This window comes from Coregonus lavaretus, assembly GCF_964263955.1.
Source record: "Coregonus lavaretus genome assembly, chromosome: 33".
NCBI classification, from domain to species: domain Eukaryota; kingdom Metazoa; phylum Chordata; class Actinopteri; order Salmoniformes; family Salmonidae; genus Coregonus; species Coregonus lavaretus.
Window position 1 is genome coordinate 29,269,849 of NC_140020.1, and position 22,865 is coordinate 29,292,713.

General features: G+C 41.0%; 1 protein-coding gene and 1 long non-coding RNA gene across 6 annotated transcripts in view; one reads left to right on the forward strand and one right to left on the reverse strand.

Moving 5' to 3' along the window:
• The window catches only part of LOC311108819, a 26,846-nt gene extending 22,370 nt beyond the window's left edge, over window positions 1-4,476 (forward strand). Inside the window, exons 2-3 of the long non-coding RNA XR_014610553.1 lie at window positions 4,170-4,213; window positions 4,392-4,476. This is a non-coding gene — a long non-coding RNA (uncharacterized lncRNA). The remainder of the gene's footprint in view (window positions 1-4,169; window positions 4,214-4,391) is intronic.
• The window catches only part of LOC311108810 (ankyrin repeat and EF-hand domain-containing protein 1-like), a 21,322-nt gene extending 923 nt beyond the window's left edge, over window positions 1-20,399 (reverse strand). The window contains exons 1-12 of one of the 5 annotated variants that reach the window (XM_084151574.1): window positions 20,006-20,399; window positions 11,323-11,480; window positions 10,735-11,034; window positions 10,211-10,296; window positions 5,268-5,645; window positions 4,419-4,618; window positions 3,919-4,068; window positions 2,942-3,065; window positions 1,855-2,689; window positions 1,349-1,575; window positions 1,003-1,160; window positions 223-363 (exon numbers count right to left, since the gene is read on the reverse strand). In XM_084151574.1, the coding sequence (XP_084007700.1) occupies window positions 223-363; window positions 1,003-1,160; window positions 1,349-1,575; window positions 1,855-2,689; window positions 2,942-3,065; window positions 3,919-4,068; window positions 4,419-4,618; window positions 5,268-5,619 (2,187 nt within the window). In that variant the 5' untranslated portion in view covers window positions 5,620-5,645; window positions 10,211-10,296; window positions 10,735-11,034; window positions 11,323-11,480; window positions 20,006-20,399. Of the gene's footprint in view, window positions 1-222; window positions 364-1,002; window positions 1,161-1,348; window positions 1,576-1,854; window positions 2,690-2,941; window positions 3,066-3,918; window positions 4,069-4,418; window positions 4,619-5,267; window positions 8,344-10,210; window positions 10,297-10,734; window positions 11,035-11,322; window positions 11,481-20,005 lie in introns of those variants that run through there. The other 4 variants (XM_084151573.1, XM_084151577.1, XM_084151576.1 and 1 more) reach the window with 4 other exon arrangements.
• Between the last annotated feature and the right edge of the window lie 2,466 nt (window positions 20,400-22,865).

The following is a 22,865-nucleotide window of genomic DNA, read 5'->3' on the forward strand; positions in this document are numbered from 1 at the left end:
AACTAAACTGAATGCAATAAATGTAGCTCAACTCTATTCTAATATACAGGTTCAATTCCCCTCCTGGACCTCCATGTACATGTCTTGCAGAAAAAAATAAACATAGTTACCAAATTATTTTGAGAGATTTTGACAGGACATTTTTGTGGACAAGCCTCAACTCGTTGTCATTTTAAATGTATTACCCGTTACATCAGCACTCCAATGGCATAGCAGTCCTACCGATTTTGGCACATAGCTGATGTCCACTTTGTTGACTTGTCCGCTGATGATCTGAGTGCTGTGCAGGATGACGCTCTCCTTCAGGGACATCGCTTTATTCACTACCTTCTCAGATGGGGCAGGGGTCACCGGACCATGACCCTGGGGGGGACCACGACAATACAGTGATCAAGGTGACAAAGAAAACAGCAATCAAGGTTTAGGGTCAGTTCAATTAAATTCCAATTCAGTCCATTTCTGGAGATTGTATCAGCATTTTAATTCTACAACGACTGAAATGTTGCCTCATTGATTTTCAATGAGGATTTTTCAATACTTGAATTATGATTAATATCTTGACTGAATTGAAATGGAATTGAGCCCAACCCTGGAGCAACACAGAAGTAACCACAGTGACACAGCAACACAGTCACAGTCTGAGTCTGAATAGGGACTTGCATGGTGTCTCTGCCGGCTACGATGCGTGTGGTTATTGAGAACCACACCAAGGCCTTGTCAGCAGGTAATTCTACACGTCTGGACTAATTTGCTTACAAGTCACTGGGATAGAGTAACATGGGCTATCCTTTTACACTCTATGGTTTTCGGTCGCACTGAGAGGTGGGGAGCGAGGCCTATGCGCAGATCAAAAAAGAATGGGTGTGTGACCACATCTTTGACGTACAGGAATATGATGATTCGTTAACAGTCTTAACTACCATCGATTGGATCAAAAATAGAAAGAAACGGTCCAATTGTTGTTAGGACAAACCAGTAGTAGAGCATGAAAAGTTATTGTACCTTTTCTTTGGCAGTTGCAGGTCTGGGCTTAGGTTGAGGTTTACCCCCTTTTCCTTTATTGTTCTCCTTGGGTTTGGGAAGAGTATCAATCTTAGCCTGGACCAAGTCCACAATCCTCAAGTCTGCATAGGCATGGGCGATGTCCAAGCAATTTTGCTCTGAAACAAAATGCACTTATTCAAATGACTGCAAAGGTCTCTGAGGCAATCGATCAACTCAAACAGTCAACCAACTTGGGTGTTTTGAGTGTTGACCTTATGTGTTATTTGGGCAGCCTACAGAGTGAGTGAGTGTTTGCTATTTACTATCCTACTGCATCATGCTATTCATGATGGTATCACAGTACCTTTCTTGTTTTCTGCGGTGACCTTTGCCCCGGCCTTGATGAGGTAGTCCACACAGCAGGGCCTGCAGCTCTCGATGGCCCTCATGAGGGGTGTGGCACCGTTGAGAGTGGGCGTGTCCACCTTGGCTCCTCTCTCCACCAGCAGCTCCATTATGTCCAGCTGTCCAGCGTGAGAAGCGTGGTGGAGGGGCGTCCAACGGAACTGGTCACATGCATTCACGTCAGCCCTGTGGTATATAAGAAACACATACGGTACAGTACTGAAATAGGCCTATTGCTATGACTGACTAAACCTTATCCCTTTACCAGTATATTCACACTGCATTATAAAACAAAGAACAACATTGAGAAATGTATACAATCTACAAAAAGGAGAAGTGATAAGGATGAGTTGTGTTACAACCCCATTTGTGTGTGTTTATGCCTTTACATATGTCGACTAATATTGTAGGGTGTTCCATAAACTAAAACAAAATAAACTCGTCCAGGAGAGTGTTCTTCCTCACCCCAAGTTGAGGAGGAAGTGGGCCACCTCGTAGTTTCCACTGGAGCAGGCTGTCATGAGAGGGGTCTTATAGAAGCGGTCCTTCACATCCACAGGGACCCCCTGACTGAAGGCAAGGCTCAGAGACTCCAGGTCCCCCGTCTTCACACAGTCGTTGATGTTGATATAGACCCTCTCCGGCTCATCTAGGTACCAGGCGGAGTCATCCTCGATTGGGTGGACTGGCGGGTGGTCGCGGTCGAACCGGGTGACGTCAGTACAATGCTGGTACGTCTCGATCATGTAGTGAGGCGGCCCGCCGTCGTCCCGCCGGGATATAAGCTCAGGTGGGATGGTACAAATAGGCATGGGGAGAGTGAATTTAGCCTTTTTCTTGCCCTTTTTACCTCCCTTTTCGCCTTTCTTCTTCTTGGGACCATAGGAGGCGATGGTAAATGGTTTCTGGAGGTACTTGAGGCCCTTGAAGAAGTCACTGATGTTGACTAGTCCTTCTCTCCTCTTGTCGTGGGCCACTACCACCTTATGGAGCTGGTCCAGTTCCACTGGGGCCTGGAGCTTCTGTAGCACCGATATAAACATCTCCCTAGAGACTGTCTCCGTTCCCTTGGCTTCTGATTCGTCCAAAAAGGCATTCCGGAGGGCGGCCTCGTGCTCGTGGGACCAATCGTGGAGGGTCAGGGCCCAGGGAGTGTTGGGATTGGACACCCCGGGTTTGGAGTACTTCCCGTGTATCCGCTCTGCTTTTTTGAGTTCCTTTACCACTGCCTTGTAGCCATTGTCTTTGGCAATCTGACGGGGGAGAAGACCCTCCTGGTTTTTTTGTTTGGGGTTACAACCTGGAGTTATCACACAATAAAAGATAGAAACCCTTCAGTGACTGAAGTGAAATAAAAATCATACAAGTCAAAAGCCCGCTGAAAACATTCCAAATGCTGGGAATAAAATTTATAAAATGCTTAAAATGTTTAAAACAGATGTATCCACTGAGTTTAACGTCAATGTGTTTGTTTGAGTTTAAGAAGGACTGATTCATTCCGTTTATATTAGTTACAGTATTTGTAAAAAAGCATATTAGTTAAGGCCTATACCTCTCTGTGCTAGGAACCTGCAGCAATCAGTGAAGCCCCCTCGGGCAGCGTAGTGCAGAGGAGTGTCCCCCTCTGATGTCATCACCCCCATGTCAGCTGAGTAAGCAGACAGCACCTGGATCACCTGCAGGAAGTCAGTACAATCATAGTAACTGATGATGCTTTTACACAAAACAACAGATGACGTATAGGGCCTGTTTCCCGGACCCAAAATAAGCCTAAATTCAAGACTTAATCTGGGTCCAGGAAACTGGGGCATGGAGTTCAGACTAGGGTTGCAAAGCTACCGGTAATTTACCAAAGTTACCAGAATCTTCCGTAATTTTGGTAATTAACAGAAAATATATGGCAATCTATCGTGACTTTGGTAATTTATACTTGAATAACCTTTTTAAAAATTATGGTTCAAGAGAAAATAGCCTAGTTAATCAAAAAAACATCTAATCAACAATGGCATTAACTCTGCAACCCAACCAACTATTGACTTGTTTCACAACTGCCACTAGTTTGACGCCAAAACATTGACAACAAATACATATTGAAATAGTAAAATAAAACTGTGTAAAAAAATATATAAAGGACATTTCATGCAGAAACCCTCATATTAAACACCAATGGTATTCACTAAGTTGATGGTTTATATTTAGGATAATGTTTTACAGCTTTGTCATTCTGTTTTTCTATATTAAAAACATAATTGAATTATTTCATATATTTGACATGTGATAAAGCCACACTGAGGGCCCGAGATAATTACAGACACCTTTAATAATCTGAAGTACCCAAAAGGCCCACTAGATGTCTAGTGATTGATTACATAAATACAGAAAGTCTCCAGTAATATACCCTCCCTTTGCAACCTTAGTACAGACATATTGTACATGTGGCCCATGTGGGAATTAAAGCCACAAGTAGACATGGGTAGTCTATACTGACAGACACCTGACGTTCAAATTAATTATTACTGTATAACCCACCTCAAAGAATCCCCCCATGGCAGCGAAGTGTGTGGCGTGGAGGTGTTTCTTGTCGAGGGTGTTGGGGTTCGCCCCCCTCAGTAGGATGGCTCTGACTAGCTCCACAGCCCCAGCCCTGGCTGCCTCCATCAACGCAGTGCGGCCTGTCACCTGGAGAGACAGGAGGATGTCACCTCTATGTGATGAGTGTGATTATCAAGACCAAATTCACACACATCAAAGTCTTAGTTACCTTATTCTATTCAACACAGGTATCTACATTACTCAGGAGAGCCAACAATTCAGGTGAATTCAGGTAATTTCCTCTCCCATAATTCAACAAGTCACAATAAGTTCAATTTTAGAAATATACAATTTGTTGAATCCAAAATGGCACACTTATAACATTTCACCAAACTGTACCTCATAAGACTAAAGTATTGCACTAAATAGAGAATAGAGTGTCATTTCAGATTTGCCCTTTGATCTCCCAGAACCTCCCATGTCATGTGTTATGAGACCTGATTGGATGCGTTGGGGTCGGCGCCCTGCTCCAGGATGCTGAGGCACATGGCGGAGCAGTCGGCGGCATGTTGACACGCCAGCAGGAACACGGGTGTCCCGGCGAGCGAGACGTTGTTGACATCAGCCATGCTGTGTAGCGCCACCTGCAGGCAGCGCATGTGACGCTTGGTGGGGAAGATGCAGTAGAAGAGCACACCTGGGAAAAGAGCCAAGAGCCACCAAGTGAGCTGATTGGATCGGATTACCCAGCAGGCTTTACAGACCAGGCAGAGGATCCCTTTTGATCTGTAATTAGATGTGTCCACAATCATCCCCACAAAAGAGCCAAGACTCATTGACTGTAACTGAAGACTGGACCACACTGCAATTGAGGCTATTATCATAATTGGGCTTTAAGGAGTTTTGTATGAGCGCCATTGGGTTGGCTCCTTCGGAGGGAGTGAGTCAATTTGAGCCGCCTGAGACACTGATCTCATCAATATGTAAACAGAGAAAGCATGCATTTTCATGAGTCAAACAGGCACGCCATTCAACAGGAGGCTACCAGACTCAACTTGAAACAGAACCCATCTCTTGGTATCAGAGCTACACACACAGTAATACATTAAGTAAGCAAACCGTGGAGTGGAAATTTAAATACAGTGGTTTGAATTGATGGCAAGTGCAAATTTCCATCTACGGGTAATAAATAAAGTCAAATTCTATTCTATTCCATCCCAATCTATAAAATGGTATTATATTCTCAGTGGCTGACTATTCTACACTACACTACACTACTCTACTCTACTCAATATCTTTATCAAACACAGCATCACCTAATCTGGGGGCTGACTGGATCCTCTCACCTTTCCCCTCAGCATCCAACAGGTTCATTTCAGCATAGTTCTTAGCTAGCAGGGCCACCATGCCATTGTGCCCCAGCTCAGCTGCTAACATGACCGGGGTGCGTCCCCTTTTGTCCTGGACGTTGGGCTGGGCGCCCTGGGCCAGCAGGAAGCTGACCATGTCTGTGTTGTTGGCCACAGCAGCCAGGTGGAGAACTCCGGTGCCCTCCTGTGGCTCTGTCAGGTTGATGAGGTCCTCCACACCCATGTCCACCATCTTCTCTATCTGGGGCTGGTCTCCCTCATGGACATACTGGAGGAGCCGGTAAATCTGCAGCACCTGCAGGCGACCCTCAGCCACTGGGGTCTTCATTATGGGTCAGTGGGCCAGTAGTGGCTCTGGTTACAGACCAGGGTCAAATACTGTATGTCAAAAGTTTAAAATACTTGAGTTTCACTTTATTTAATTTGTCTGGTACAATGTAACCAATGGTATAGTCCTCAAAATGCACATTTTAAGCCAAAGCATGCACAACTCTAGCAGAACTAAACTCCAATCTATGGTGAAGGAAGTTGATAAACTTCCTTCATACTGGTTTATAAACTTCCTTCACCATGGAGTGGAGTTTAGTCCACTAGCACAACTCAACTAATAGCCTACCTTCAACTATATGTATTTCTTTGTCCCTGTCTCCTTGAATACATTAAAACTGTAGGCCCTATTACGTTACTATCAACTCACACTCACAGCTCCTTGTGGTCATTCTGCCTCGCTGTTGTAAACTGTTTACGTTCTGTTTACGCATATCAAATCAAAAACAAGTGGGTACGTCTGGCTTGTTTACGTGTCTGGCTACCTACGTAAAATATGCCTAGCTACGTAGAATATGCCTAGACCAAGCTAACGTAAACTGCAAAACAACTTTTAAAGTGTACTTTCTTACCTTAAAAAAAATCTCACATGCAGAAACTATTTCTATGCGGTTAGCTTGTTGACAAATCCAGTCATCAATGGAGCGAAATTAATGAGTAATCGACAGAATAGTTTGAAAGCTGGTTGTTTCAAAGCACAACCTGTGACTTTTGTTGGTGAGAGCAGGGGGGAGGAGAAAGAATTCCCATAGCAACGGAACGCGCGGGTAAAATCACTAGAGAGGATGGGCCTCAAGGAATAACTGCAGGCATCTTGAATGCTGGCAGGCAACGCACATTCTATTTTACTCAATGGCTATGTTCTTAAGTGGGTAGAATTACGGGTTCATTCCACTTCACTGGCATTGCAAATATCAGTTTACATGGTGTGTCAGTGACTTTGTGCTTGAGTGTCAGGAGTGGCAGTCTTAAAGAGGGTAAAAACAAAAGCCAAGGAATAAGATCAGACAGTGAGAGTAAAAGAGGATGAATATTGCCTCCTCTCTTCAAAATGAAAAAGTAATCTCCAAATATTCCGAGCTGTTCAGCAGCACAGTCAAGTAGAGCTATCATATAATTCTGGACATAAGATTTCACTAGTGCAACAGTTTACAGTGAAGACAACTAAGATAATGATCAAGTGTGTAATTGTGCCTGGCCACAAACATTGACAAGTTGCCTATTGCTAAATGATCAGAGGCTGACATTCTTATAATTATTTTCACACAACAGATTAGGTTGTCCCACGAAAGCGTTTGAAATGAGGTGTTTCGGTAAAACGTAGGAGTATATTATGACTAATACATTTAAGTCCAGATCAATCATTGTCAGACTCTTCTCTAATGAAAAAGTACTACTGAATTAATACACAAAACCTATTCGTGCAGTAGTGACTATGTAGAGACATGTAGGGATTGTGTGGTGAATGTGTAGTTTATGCACTACTCAAGATACACAAGTAGAGTTTTGTAGTGTTTAGTAGGAAAACAGTAATTTCCCGTAGTAATCAGGTAGAGATTTTTACTTATTGATGTTGGTAATAAATAAGTAGGCCTATCACAACAGACTACACCGGAGAAGAAGACCAAACAGAAAGTACTTTGTTGTTGTTAGCTACTGTAGCTACTGTTTTTGACAATCCCGAATGTAATCATCTTCCATTCTTCGTCATCCTGTCTTCCTTATCACCATATGTAAATGTAATGTTCCTTTATGTTTTCTGAATACCTTCTTCTTTTTACCACATAAAAAACATTGCTAGCAAAAATGGTCTTAGCTGTTGTCATAGAGATGTATTGAGTTTAGCCTAGCTGTTTGCTAACCATATTGAAATGTAGCTATGACTACGTAGCCTTTGTTTTTGTCATGCTTGCAAATAAGTAATGTGTTTGTATACAAATGTACAGTATGTTCATATTGGTATACTTACCGATTCTACTTACCCCTTTTGACCTGTTGTCAAGGAAGACTGGAGGCCGTTGTTGGTAAGATTAAAATTGTTTTCAAATGTTTGTCTGTATTGTCTTATGTGACCTCTTAGCAGATTATTGATAATGGCTTATATAATATAATATGCCATTTAGCAGACGCTTTTATCCAAAGCGACTTACAGTCATGTGTGCATAAATTTTTACGTATGGGTGGTCCCGGGGATCGAACCCACTACCCTGGCGTTTCAAGCGCCATGCTCTACCAATTGAGCTACAGAGGCCCGTATACTGTAGACTCTTGTGCTTGTCTTTATTTTCTAAAAGGTTACATGGTGTAGAAATGTGGCTGCAACAAAAAGTTAAAAGGGAAGTTAACCCATTTTTACATGTGGCCTTATTTTCACTCTTTCTGTGCTTTTAGTTGTTTTGTTGCAAAATAATGGTTGTCACATTTTGCGGAGTCATCACTTGCCATTGACTACAATGCATTGTGAAAATGTGTCTAAAGCATGTTATAAAATACTACAAAACACTCCAAACCAACTCAGAATCTCATTCTGGAAGTCTCTGCACTAAATTTGAGAAAATTTAGATAATGCTGCTTACAACAACAACAAAAAGATGCAAATATGGATTTATGGGACAGTGGATTTTTAAAAACAAAATTGAGTGGAGAGACATTATCCAGAATGAGATTCTGATGTAATATGAGTTGGTTTGGAGTGTTTTGGGGCGTTTTATAACATGCTTAGACACATTTTCATAATGCATTATTGTCTATGGCAAATGATGACTCTCTGTAACCAAACAAAATATATTTTTTAACGGTTTGGGGGGTTCAACTACAAGCACAAAAGAGTGAAAGCTGAATGAAGACAAGGCCTCAAAGGGATTAACAAAAAAGTGTAAATATGTAATTTAATGACAAAAATGTTTGTATTTTGGTTGTAATATCATTTACATATATTCTTTTACATTTTAGTCATTTAGCAGACGCTCTTATCCAGAGCGACTTACAGTTAGTGAGTGCATACATCTTCATACTGGCCCTCCAGGCCCCCTGTGGGAATCGAACCCACAACCCTGGCATTGCAAGCACCATGCTCTACCAACTGAGCTACGCTTAGTATTTCTTGTCTTATGATATAACTACATTTAGAAACTTGAGGAAATAACGTGCACTGCTCTAGTAGTGACACAGTAGTGAAACAAGAAGAATTTTGAATAGGCAAAAAGTAGTCAAATGTTTTCAATAGTAATTCAAAAGGGTTTATGTAGGAAATTAAATAGTCTCAGGAGCATTTCAGTAGTGACACAACACTACACACACAGATGGCACTGGTAGTAGTAATTCAATAGGGATTGAGTAGACATACAGAAGTAATGTGTAGGCATTGTGTAGTAATTCAATTGAAAACTTGTAGGAATTGTGTAGATATGTGTAGGTTTTAAGTAGTAGCTACCCAAAAGCTCAGTAGTTACACAGTAGTCATTAAGGGATAATTATGCAGTGATTTGAGTAGGAAATATGTAGTGATCACCAGTAGTGAAATGTCCCAATTTATCACTCATTACTACTTAAATTACTACATAAATCACTACTGGTTTACTACACATTTCAATAGCAATCATGTAGTAAAACCAGTAGGTTCTGTGTCGATCTTGTGTAGTAGTGATGAGTAGTAATTCAGTAGTACTTCATGAGGATTCCTCTTTTAGATTCCTCTGTGACCTCTTGACCTCTATGATTGAGAATAACAGTAAAATCTATTTTCATCATGCATTGGAGCAGAATAAGAAAGGGAAGTCGAGACTACACAGGAAGTTGTCGCTGAGTAGACTGATGCAAGGCCAACTATTCCTCTGAAAAGGTGTGGTGATGGAAGAAGTACCCTTTTTGGTATAGCTTTACTGAGAAAGTTTCTTTAAAATGAACCTTCAAGTTCTTACATTTGTACATCTTTCTCCTCGTCTCCACTTGACAATCTTGAAACTCAGAGCCAGTAAATGAAAAACAATCAAGTAATTTTACAAAACAAAAGCAAATATTTTAACATGGCACACATACGTCTCAAACAACATCATTATCTGTTGCTCAATGACCAAGCACAGGGAAGTAATTTGGCACATTGCGACTGCTTTAAACATATATCTTGCAACAGAAATGGTGAGAATTTGAATATCTGATTATTCTACTAACCTCTTTAATATATCAATATAAGATTATAGTCTTAATAGTGAATAGTCTATGGTTCAGGGTCTTGATGTAATGGTTGCATACTCAGTCTGTTGGTCTACCAGTGGGAAGGTTGACCTCAGTATAGGTAATGTCTGTTCTCTGGCCCTATACACACACACACACACACACACACACACACACACACACACATGATATTCACAATAACATTTCCTGTGTTGACTAGCATCTGATTTTCTGAAACAGAATCTGAGATCGAACGATCGTGAATCCTTAATAAAATACTCATTTCACACCAAAAATAAAGGTTTTCTTTACTATACAACATTATAAATATCTACTAACTGTATGAAGGAAATTAGTTCAGTTCAGATAGAATAGAACCTGACTTCAGAGGGTAATTAAGAGAGTTGTAGATGACTTACGCGCCCTCCTTCTGAAGATGACAACCAGAGCTGCGGCCACACACACAGCCCCACTGACACCCAAATCACCCCCGACTGGTTAAGACCTGATGACACAGAGCACACCTGTGTCACTTGAGATCAGCCTGGCTCACAACAAGGAGGTTGAGTGAAAGAGGGACTGACACACAAATGACAAAGTACATAGATGAAGCACAATGAGGTACAGTAGTGAAAGTGTTGCCTTGATGAACAGGGTTTGAATTTTACTTAGTAGATTGTTTCTTACCATCGTTTTCCTATTTTTCGTCATTACCATAATGATCAGGTTTAATATTACATTCTTGTTCATTTTTTCCAGAGTAACATAACAAGAATACCACAGGAGGTTGGTGGCACCTTAATTGGGGAGGACGGGCTCGTGGTAATGGCTGGAGCAGAATAAGTGACATGGTTTCCATGTGTTTGATGCCATTACATTCGCTCCGTTACAGCCATTATTATGAGTCGTCCTCCCTCAGCAGCCCCCTGTGAAGAATACGTACCTGAGAATGTAGAGGTGAAGTCAATGGAGTTCTTCACTTTTCCCTTGTCAGTCAGCTGACACATCCACTTCCTGTTGTTGTCCTCCCTCTGGAGTGTCACAGAGTGAGGTCACAGCGAAACCCTCTGACCTGGTATCTGGAGTCTCCCTGCAGCTCACTACCTGTCATCCTCCCAGCTAAGACTAACTGCATGGTCAATGAGTGAGATACTTGTTCCAAGTCCATCAAATGTGTGCTGAGAGCAACTTAAAGTTACTGATCTATTAGGCTTTAGATCTGTCTCTGGTGTGGATGAGGAGACTGGGAGAGACAGAAGAAAAATACAATATTGTGGTAGTTGTACATTTATTGTGTACTACTGTATTGTATATGTTGTATAACTAAGACAACTTTTCGCTCTTGACTTTACTGTAAACAGAAAAACTCACTGGTGAGAATAGACAAATAGGTATCATTATCTGTCTCAAATGGGGTTCTGTTGTTTACTCAACAGGTGTAGAGTCCAGCATCTTCAGCTGTGACACTTTGAAGATATAGAGACTGAGCCTTCACACTCAGTCTCTCAGTTCTCTGTGAGTTATGTCTCACCTCCCCCTTAGAGAAAACTGCAATAGCATTCCCAATCCCAGCTCTGGAGTAAAGCCATGTAGTTGAGGAGCAGTCTTCTGGATCAGCCGTATTGTGACAAGGTAGATGGACATCAACCCCCACATTGACATATTGAGAGAGTTTGTTTCCACTCACACCTAGAAAGTAAGACAAAGTTAATCCATGTAACACAGCATAATAATTTCTCAAATAATTTCATAAAGATTGGATCCATTATAAGTGGTAAATATTCACTGAGTGTACAAAACATTAAGAACACTTTCCTACTATTGAGTTGCACCTAGGGCTGTGGAGGTCATGACATATTGTCAGCCGTTGATTGTCAAGCAAATACCTCCCGGTCTCACAGTAATTTACCGTTAATTAACATAAACACATTTAGCATCTCCTGGCTTCCATGCATAGCCTACAAGCCACTGATGCAGACCTTTGGAACATCTACATGTTAAAAAGTCTAATAAATCCATTGAATATAGCCTGCACCATCACAATAAATCCATCATTTATTTTAGACAGGTCTAAAGAAACACTATATGAAGAAAATGTAGTCTATTTCAGAAGAACAGAATAGCATACTCTGAGTGGTCCTTATGTTAGGCCCTGATTTGGCTATGCCATTTGGCTGTGGGCTACACTAGTTATTTGCTTAGAATTCCATGGCATTATTTTATATTATTTTATAGTATGAAGAATACAATTGAACATAGCTGAATAAAATAGAAAGGATGTTTTCTCCAAACGATTTCTGAGGGAGTGCACACATGCAGCTATTCTGTGTTGAGCGGTTAACAAAGGAACAGGACCTCCTATATGCTTAATTTAGAGTTATTTATGCAACTTTAGTTGTGATACACGTGGCTCTCTCAGATATGACAATTCTTATTAGCCAATGCCCGTCAGGTGATCGGGTTCTTCTCACAGGCATCTATCTAAGCTCTGAAGTAGGCTACAAGTGAAGAGAGACACATCAGGGACGCAACCGCGGCGTCCTTCTTATCGATTTCCGAGGGACATATTGAAGATGTTAGCAGAACTGTCCACATTTACTATTCTTCAGCCAGCAAGATGAGTAGGCCAAACAAACAGCAAAAGCACTAGCCTATGTCAATCTACAATCCCCCATAGTACAAACGTTGACCTATTCTATTGGTCAACTTGTCCTTCTGTGCGAGTAATAAATATTCCAAACATAGTCTGGGACAGTTGTGTGATAAGATAGATCCCAAATTATTACAACCGCTCGCATCAAAAAACGTTTTAAAAGCAATGAGGCTGAAAACACCATTCTCAAAAGTGACCACAAATGCGATTATGCATGTAATGCTTTATTATAAAGGTTCATTTTTATGGTGGAAATGATCTTCCCCATACTTGAAACTCACGCGCTGCGTATGTATGCCAGTTAGGCTCTACACCGGTTGTAAAGTGGATTAATGTGCTTAATTTTAAGAAGTTATTTGGCCACTTTAGTTGTGATACAAACCTTATCAAAACATGAAGTGCATTCGGAAAGTATTCAGACCCCTTGACTTTTTCCACATTTTGTTACGTTACAGCCTTATTCTAAAATGGATTAAATAAATAAAAGTCCTAATGAATTTACACACAATACAGCATAATGAATAAGTGAAAACTGTTTTTTTGACATTTTTGCAAATGTAAAAAATATATATATACAGTGAGGGAAAAAAGTATTTGATCCCCTGCTGATTTTGTACGTTTGCCCACTGACAAATAAATGATCTGTCTATAATTGTAATGGTATGTTTATTTGAACAGTGAGAGACAGAATAACAACAACAAAAATCCAGAAAAACGCATGTCACAAATGTTATAAATTGATTTGCATTTTAATGAGGGAAATAAGTATTTGACCCCCTCTCAATCAGAAAGATTTCTGGCTCCCAGGTGTCTTTTATACAGGTAACGAGCTGAGATTAGGAGCACACTCTTAAAGGGAGTGCTCCTAATCTCAGTTTGTTACCTGTATAAAAGACACCTGTCCACAGAAGCAATCAATCAATCAGATTCCAAACTCTCCACCATGGCCAAGACCAAAGAGCTCTCCAAGAATGTCAGGGACAAGATTGTAGACCTACACAAGGCTGGAATGGGCTACAAGACCATCGCCAAGCAGCTTGGTGAGAAGGTGACAACAGTTGGTGCAATTATTCGCAAATGGAAGAAACACAAAAGAACTGTCAATCTCCCTCGGCCTGGGGCTCCATGCAAGATCTCACCTCGTGGAGTTGCAATGATCATGAGAACGGTGAGGAATCAGCGCAGAACTACACGGGAGGATCTTGTCGATGATCAAAAGGCAGCTGGGACCATAGTCACCAAGAAAACAATTGGTAACACACTACGCCGTGAAGGACTGAAATCCTGCAGCGCCCGCAAGGCCCCCCTGCTGAAGAAAGCACATATACAGGCCCGTCTGAAGTTTGCCAATGAACATCTGAATGATTCAGAGGAGAACTGGGTGAAAGTGTTGTGGTCAGATGAGACAAAAATCGAGCTCTTTGGCATCAACTCAACTCGACGTTTTTGGAGGAGGAGGAATGCTGCCTATGACCCAAAGAACACCACCCCCACCGTCAAACATGGAGGTGGAAACATTATGCTTTGGGGGTGTTTTTCTGCTAAGGGGACAGGACAACTTCACCGCATCAAAGGGACGATGGACGGGGCCATGTACCGTCAAATCTTGGGTGAGAACCTCCTTCCCTCAGCCAGGGCATTGAAAATGGGTCGTGGATGGGTATTCCAGCATGACAATGACCCAAAACACACGGCCAAGGCCACAAAGGAGTGGCTCAAGAAGAAGCACATTAAGGTCCTGGAGTGACCTAGCCAGTCTCCAGACCTTAATCCCATAGAAAATCTGTGGAGGGAGCTGAAGGTTCGAGTTGCCAAACGTCAGCCTCGACACCTTAATGACTTGGAGAAGATCTGCAAAGAGGAGTTGGACAAAATGACAGATGAAGCCTTTAAACCGGACATTAATCCCATTGTTTGATAACAGCTGGATTTAATCATGATTCATAATATAATGAAAGAAATGTCATCATATTTTGATGTACTGACCATGTCCTCATTGGCTGGTAGGTTGGAGTGGTTTCCTGCATTTAGACCCTACATAAATCAAATTAAAATAGAAACAATGCACAGGATCTAGTAAAAAAAACAAGTGAAGATGTATAGCTTGTCTCATGCAATAATGTGTATTTGTGACCCATTCCAGGAAGCTAGGCATACGTGCACGTCACTACTTAACAGGTGAGGCATTTGAACGTAATTTATTATCTTTTATTTAAATCAAAATGTGTTTTTTGGCCAAAATGCCTTCTGGAACATGTGGACTTTCATGTGCCTTAATAACACACTTGTATGCCATCTGTAAATACAAATAAAATTGTTAAATTACGAGCCTAGTTGGTTTAGCCATGGAAAAAGACAGAAACCTTCCCACTAGCCATGATTGGCTGAGATAATGGATGGGCTGGATATGCCGAGAGATGAGTTCGAATTGGTATGTCTATAACATGAGCTGCTCAGAATGTGTAGATAATCCTTTCTACATCAGCTTTTTTGAAAGATACATTGCTGCACAGAGTTTAGCAGGCGCTATCGACAAAGATAAGTGGGAAAAAGTTGTAATGGACTACTTTCTGGAGGAGGATTGTGCCATTCTGACTCTCTCTGACTCCGAAAATGAATCAGACGACGAATAAATTCCTGATTTACACTACCGGTCATAAGTTTTAGAAAACCTACTCATTCAAGGGTTTTTCTTTATTTTTACTATTTTCTACATTGTAGAATAATAGTGAAGACATCAATACTGTGAAATATCACATATGGAATCATGTAGTAACCAAAAAAGTGTTCAACAAATCAAAATATATTTTATATATGAGATTCTTCAAATAGCCACCCTTTGCCTTGATGACAGCTTTGTACACTCTTGGCATTCTCTCAACCAGCTTCATGAGGTAGTCACCTGGAATGCATTTCAATTAACAGGTGTGCCTTCTTAAAGGTTAATTTGTGGAATTTCTTTCCTTCTTAATGCGTTTGAGCCAATCAGTTGTGTTGTGACAAGGTGGGGGGGGGGGGGGGGGGGGTATATAGAAGATAGCCCTATTTGGTAAAAGACCAAGTCCATATTATGGCAACAACAGCTCAAATAAGCAAAGAGACTTTACTTTAAGACATGAAGGTCAGTCAATACGGAACATTTCAATAACTTTTAAAGTTTCTTCAAGCGCAGTCGCAAAAACCATCAAGCGCTATTATGAAACTGGCTCTCATGAGGACCGCCACAGGAATGGAAGACCCAGAGTGACCTGGCCTCCACAATCCCCCGAGTGCTCAGCATATGTGGGAACTCCTTCAAGACTGTTGGAAAAGCATTCCAGGTGTAGCTGGTTGAGAGAATGTCAAGAGTGTGCAAAGCTGTCATCAAGGTAAAGGGTGGCTATTTGAAGAATCTCAAATATAAAATATATTTTCATTTGTTTTACACTTTTTTGGTTACTACATGACTCCATCTATGTTATCTCATAGTTGTGATGTCTTCACTATTATTCTACAAAGTAGAAAATAGTAAAAATGAAGAAAAACCCTTGAATGAGTAGGTGTTCTAAAACTTTTGACCGGTAGTGTAGGTAAAAACATTTTCATTGAACCAGACATATTAGAGTCTTCTGATGACAGTGATAGGGAAGAAACAGCGATCAACACTGTTGTTGTCACAAAAGTTTTAAAATCAGTGGAATGCCCGGTGGAAGCAGAGTATGACTGCAAATGTGGTGGGAGTCGAAAAGAGAACACAGAAAGCTGTTGTATAAAACACCTTTCCACGGATTACATCTTCAAACTAAGGGCAACCATGGCATCCGTGACAGAGAGGGTGAAGCGTCCATTTATGTATACAAGTAAGAGTCTAGCTACATTTTCAGATATTATAAGTTTCTAATTTTGTCAGAAAGTTGTTTTCATTGCAAGTTAAAGCTTACTGTTAGCTAGCTAGCTAAAGTTAGCTGGCTGGCTCGCTATCTAACATTACGTGTATGAGCTGTGTAGTAATATTATTAGTATCTCAGAAATCCATTTGCATTGCTAGTTATAGCCTAATGTTAGCTAGCTAGCTAACATTGAACCTAAACATTGAACCTGACACCTGACAATAGCAATATAAGATCATTATTTTTCATATAGATTATACTTTACAGATTTCACAGGTATGCTTTTCACATAAATTGAATAATTTTATCCACAGAATGTCACAACAAAAATGTCTACTTATCAAAATAATTTTATATTATATTTATCAGATACAAAAGGGACCCAAGCAGCCTTAAAACTGCTATTTCAACCATTGTCCTCTCAATCTGACTCACCTCTGTCAGAATGTCTCAGTACAGCAAGTTTCTCACCATACAGTATTGAGTATAGTTTAGCAGACAAATACAGTGGGGGAAAAAAGTATTTAGTCAGCCACCAATTGTGCAAGTTCTCCCACTTAAAAAGATGAGAGAGGCCTGTAATTTTCATCATAGGTACACGTCAACTATGACAGACAAAATGAGAAAAATAAATCCAGGAAATCACATTGTAGGATTTTTAATGAATTTATTTGCAAATTATGGTGGAAAATAAGTATTTGGTCACCTACAAACAAGCAAGATTTCTGGCTCTCACAGACCTGTATCTTCTTCTTTAAGAGGCGCCTCTGTCCTCCACTCGTTACCTGTATTAATGGCACCTGTTTGAACTTGTTATCAGTATAAAATACACCTGTCCACAACCTCAAACAGTCACACTCCAAAATCCACTATGGCCAAGACCAACGAGCTGTCAAAGGACACCAGAAACAAAATTGTAGACCTGCACCAGGCTGGGAAGACTGAATCTGCAATAGGTAAGCAGCTTGGTTTGAAGAAATCAACTGTGGGAGCAATTATTAGGAAATGGAAGACATACAAGACCACTGATAATCTCCATCGATCTGGGACTCCACTCAAGATCTCACCCCGTGGGGTCAAAATGATCACAAGAACGGTGAGCAAAAATCCCAGAACCACACGGGGGGACCTAGTGAATGACCTGCAGAGAGCTGGGACCAAAGTAACAAAGCCTACCATCAGTAACACACTACGCCGCCAGGGACTCAAATCCTGCAGTGCCAGACGTGTCCCCCTGCTTAAGCCAGTACATGTCCAGGCCCGTCTGAAGTTTGCTAGAGTGCATTTGGATGATCCAGAAGAGGATTGGGAGAATGTCATATGGTCAGATGAAACCAAAATATAACTTTTTGGTAAAAACTTGTGTTTGGAGGACAAAGAATGCTGAGTTGCATCCAAAGAACACCATACCTACTGTGAAGCATGGGGGTGGAAACATCATGCTTTGGGGCTGTTTTTCTGCAAAGGGACCAGGACGACTGATCCGTGTAAAGGAAAGAATGAATGGGGCCATGTATCGTGAGATTTTGAGTGAAAACCTCCTTCCATCAGCAAGGGCATTGAAGATGAAACGTGGCTGGGTCTTTCAGCATGACAATGATCCCAAACACACCGCCCGGGCAACGAAGGAGTGGCTTCGTAAGAAGCATTTCAAGGTCCTGGAGTGGCCTAGCCAGTCTCCAGATCTCAACCCCATAGAAAATCTTTGGAGGGAGTTGAAAGTCTGTGTTGCCCAGCGACAGCCCCAAAACATCACTGCTCTAGAGGAGATCTGCATGGAGGAATGGGCCAAAATACCAGCAACAGTGTGTGAAAACCTTGTGAAGACTTACAGAAAACGTTTGACCTGTGTCATTGCCAACAAAGGGTATATAACAAAAAGTGATGTTAACTGATGAAGAAATTGTGGTCCTCTGTAGCTCAGCTGGTAGAGCACGGTGCTTGTAACGCCAAGGTAGTGGGTTCGATCCCCGGGACCACCCATACACAAAAATGTATGCACGCATGACTGTAAGTCGCTTTGGATAAAAGCGTCTGCTAAATGGCATATTATATTATATATTATCTCACAGAACAAAACTTATTAAATCTTCTAAGCCTGTGTTTACCACAGACCATATTTTCTGCGTTTACCCATAGGCTTTGTCCAACAAACCATGGCGGAGTTAGTGCCTACAAAAAGACGCCATTACTATTGCTCTCTATAGAGGCACTTCCACCCTATTACACTTTGATAGCAGAGTACCACAGGCGGCCGGTGGATGGGCTCATAGTAATGGCTGGAACAGAATAAATGGAATGATATCGAACACATCAAACACGTTTGTTTTTTTATACCATTCCATTAACTCCATTACAGCCATTATTATGAGCTGTCCTCCCCTCAGCAGCCTCCTGTGCAGGGTACATATTTATCAGCTTATAGAAGTGACACATTTTACCATGTGTTACATTTGGGCTTGTGGTTTAAAGTTCTCAAAAAGGACAGGATTGAGAATGGTTATGTGTTTGCAAACTAAAGATCCTTTTCTATTCATCAATCTACTTCCACAGGGTAAAATATTTACTGAATAATAAAGCTTCTGTGATGAAGCAATATAAACAGAGTTGTAGGTGTTTGGTTAACGGTTAATGGTTAATGGATATTGATCTTCAGCAGCCTCTAGTGGCTGCTGTGTGATACAACCTTTACTTTCAAATAAATTAATCAAAATGATTTTGTTTAATCACTGTCTGTCTCATTGTCCAGGTACCAGAAATGTTGTTGAGTTGCCCATCAGTCACATCATGCTCTTTATGGCACTGACCATCATGGTTGCCATAGTCACCATTTACACAACCAGGAGGAACCATGTGTGTTGTTTTGTTCTCTGTATAGAAGAAGCATCTGGTATTGAGCTCCAGCCTGGTCCTGGAGGGATGACCCCTAGTGTCTTACTCTTCTCCCTGTGCTGGACTATAGACTTTCAAACTGTCTAAGGCTTTATTGATTGAGTAACAGAGGATATCTTTTTTTTTTTTTTTTTTTTTTTTTTTACAGCTGATGTGAATCTATGATAGCACATAGTGTGCTTGAAGATGACTTCATAGTTCTATTCTCATCTTTTAGTATATTTTTCACACACTTTTTTATTGCATGCAGTAGGGATGCAGACATCAATTAAGCAAAGCATGGTTGATGTGTGAATGATATGTTTGGTGTTTATTATGTCCATTGTGATGTGCATGAAGTCAGCATATTCCTTGGTTTTGTTCATTCATATGTTTTTGGGCCTTAGCAGATTTTAAATTAGCACAATACTTTTTCTAAGTATTTTATTGAATCTGTTACTGTTTTAAAATATATTTTGTAACTAATACAAATACAATATTTCAAACTGTTAGTTACAGGTGTTTTTACTTTACACTTCCACAATGTATGGTAAACCATGCATAATTTACCTTAATTCATTTTTTACAACCTAGCCAGCAGCACAGATAGGCCCAGGCTAGACTACTTTTGTATCCTAGAAACATCAACAAATGACCGTCAGAGATGTTCCGTTATCTACTCTGACTTTCATTGAAAAACTATTCAAATGTAGGGCAATTTGATGCACTTAAAGGTTTAAGTTATTTCCATTGACATTGCAAAGGAATGTAGCCTACACCACTTCTTCGAAATGACGCTACAGACTGGGCTACTTACTCACTTTATCACCGTTACCTGCAGCTGAGTTTCTCGCCGGGCGCGGTGGCGCGTGCCTGTAATCCAAGTCACTGGGAGGCTGAGGTTGGTGGATCGAATGAGCTGAGGAGCTCTGGGCTGCAGCGCGGTATGTCGAACGGGTGTCCGCACTAAGTTTGGTATCGATATGGTGTTCCTGGGGGAGCCCGGGACCACCAGGTCGTCTAAGGAGGGGTGTACCGGCCCAGATCGGAAACGAAGCAGGTCAAAGCCCCCGTGCCGTCCAGTAGTGGGATAGCGTCTGTGAGTGCACGCTGCAGTGCAGCCTTGGCAAGACATCGATACCCAATCTTTTTTATTAGTAAAAAAAATATCTACTTCACGGTCGGCAGCTGCATTTGCAATACAATACTCACGTGAGTTTCTTCCCCCTACCTCTGCGGAAGAACAGTTCCCGCTCAGCCCAGTCAAAACTGTTCGCTGCTCTGGCACCCCAATGGTGGAACAAGCTCCCTCACGACGCCAGGACGGCGGAGTCACTCACCACCTTCCGGAGACACTTGAAACCCCACCTCTTTAAGGAATACCTGGGATAGGATAAAGTAATCCTTCTACCCAATTGCTGGTTTCCCAAATAGGCATAGGCCTATGCACTTGTGATTTGAAACGATCCACAGCTATTAAAAAATATATAAGCTAATGAACCTCTGTGTCTAAGTCAAGCTCTCTGGTAAAGTATTTTGAATGATTTTATTTAGACAGGAGTAATTATATAATTTTAGGAAAAGCTAGCATTCGGGGGAGTTAGCATTCGAACAGAGCACAGTGCACCCGCCAACTTTCCTTTCTAATTTGCAAGTGGCTGAAACCAGAGGTCTGTATATAATGACGAGATGTCTCTGCCCTAACAATTCGAGTCGTTGTCCTAAAGGCGGGAATGCAGGCGACAAGCTTAGGTCTGCATATTATGCCCATAGAAATGCATTGGATTTATTCAGGACAGATTTTGGAGAGAGTGAGCCTCTCACTTCACCCGTTCCTCTCTGCTGAAACTAGTGAGCGAAACAGCGACAGTTTGTAGACCATGTACAGTATCTGATGCTGTCTGGTCAGAAAAAGTATTAAATGCCATACTCCTTTTGTCCAGATAGCATCAGATACATAGTCTACACATACGGAGACAGAGGGGCGCCCTTTCACTCGCTCGGATGCTTTATCTGAGATTGATGTGTCTTTCTGTCGACGCGCGTCTCGGTCAAATAAATTATACATTTTATTTGGACGGGCAAGGAGGCCCCCCTGGGGCCCGCCCCCCTAGGGCCCACCCATAATGTTGGCCCTGTTTAGTATGATATGTTACATTTCATATGGTATATATTAATTTGTGTATGTCCATCACCCATTTCGTATTATACACTGCTTAAAAAAATTAAGGGAACACTTAAACAACACATCCTAGATCTGAATTAATGAAATAATCTTATTAAATACTTTTTTCTTTACATAGTTGAATGTGCTGACAACAAAATCACACAAAAATTATCAATGGAAATCAAATTTATCAACCAATGGAGGTCTGGATTTGGAGTCACCCTCAAAATTAAAGTGTAAAACCACACTACAGGCTGATCCAACTTTGATGTAATGTCCTTAAAACAAGTCAAAATGAGGCTCAGTAGTGTGTGTGGCCTCCACGTGGAATTTCTTTCCTTCTTAATGCGTTTGAGCCAATCAGTTGTGGGGGGGGGGGGGTATATATAGAAGATAGCCCTATTTGGTAAAAGACCAAGTCCATATTATGGCAACAACAGCTCAAATAAGCAAAGAGACTTTACTTTAAGACATGAAGGTCAGTCAATACGGAACATTTCAATACCTTTTAAAGTTTCTTCAAGCGCAGTCGCAAAAACCATCAAGCGCTATTATGAAACTGGCTCTCATGAGGACCGCCACAGGAATGGAAGACCCAGAGTGACCTGGCCTCCACAATCCCCCGAGTGCTCAGCATATGTGGGAACTCCTTCAAGACTGTTGGAAAAGCATTCCAGGTCTAGCTGGTTGAGAGAATGTCAAGAGTGTGCAAAGCTGTCATCAAGGTAAAGGGTGGCTATTTGAAGAATCTCAAATATAAAATATATTTTCATTTGTTTTACACTTTTTTGGTTACTACATGACTCCATCTATGTTATTTCATAGTTGTGATGTCTTCACTATTATTCTACAAAGTAGAAAATAGTAAAAATGAAGAAAAACCCTTGAATGAGTAGGTGTTCTAAAACTTTTGACCGGTAGTGTAGGTAAAAACATTTTAATTGAACCAGACATATTAGAGTCTTCTGATGACAGTGATAGGGAAGAAACAGCGATCAACACTGTTGTTGTCACAAAAGTTTTAAAATCAGTGGAATGCCCGGTGGAAGCAGAGTATGACTGCAAATGTGGTGGGAGTCGAAAAGAGAACACAGAAAGCTGTTGTATAAAACACCTTTCCACGGATTACATCTTCAAACTAAGGGCAACCATGGCATCCGTGACAGAGAGGGAGAAGCGTCCATTAATGTATACAAGTAAGAGTCTAGCTACATTTTCAGATATTATAAGTTTCTAATTTTGTCAGAAAGTTGTTTTCATTGCAAGTTAAAGCTTACTGTTAGCTAGCTAGCTAAAGTTAGCTGGCTGGCTCGCTATCTAACATTACGTGTATGAGCTGTGTAGTAATATTATTAGTATCTCAGAAATCCATTTGCATTGCTAGTTATAGCCTAATGTTAGCTAGCTAGCTAACATTGAACCTAAACATTGAACCTGACACCTGACAATAGCAATATAAGATCATTATTTTTCATATAGATTATACTTTACAGATTTCACAGGTATGCTTTTCA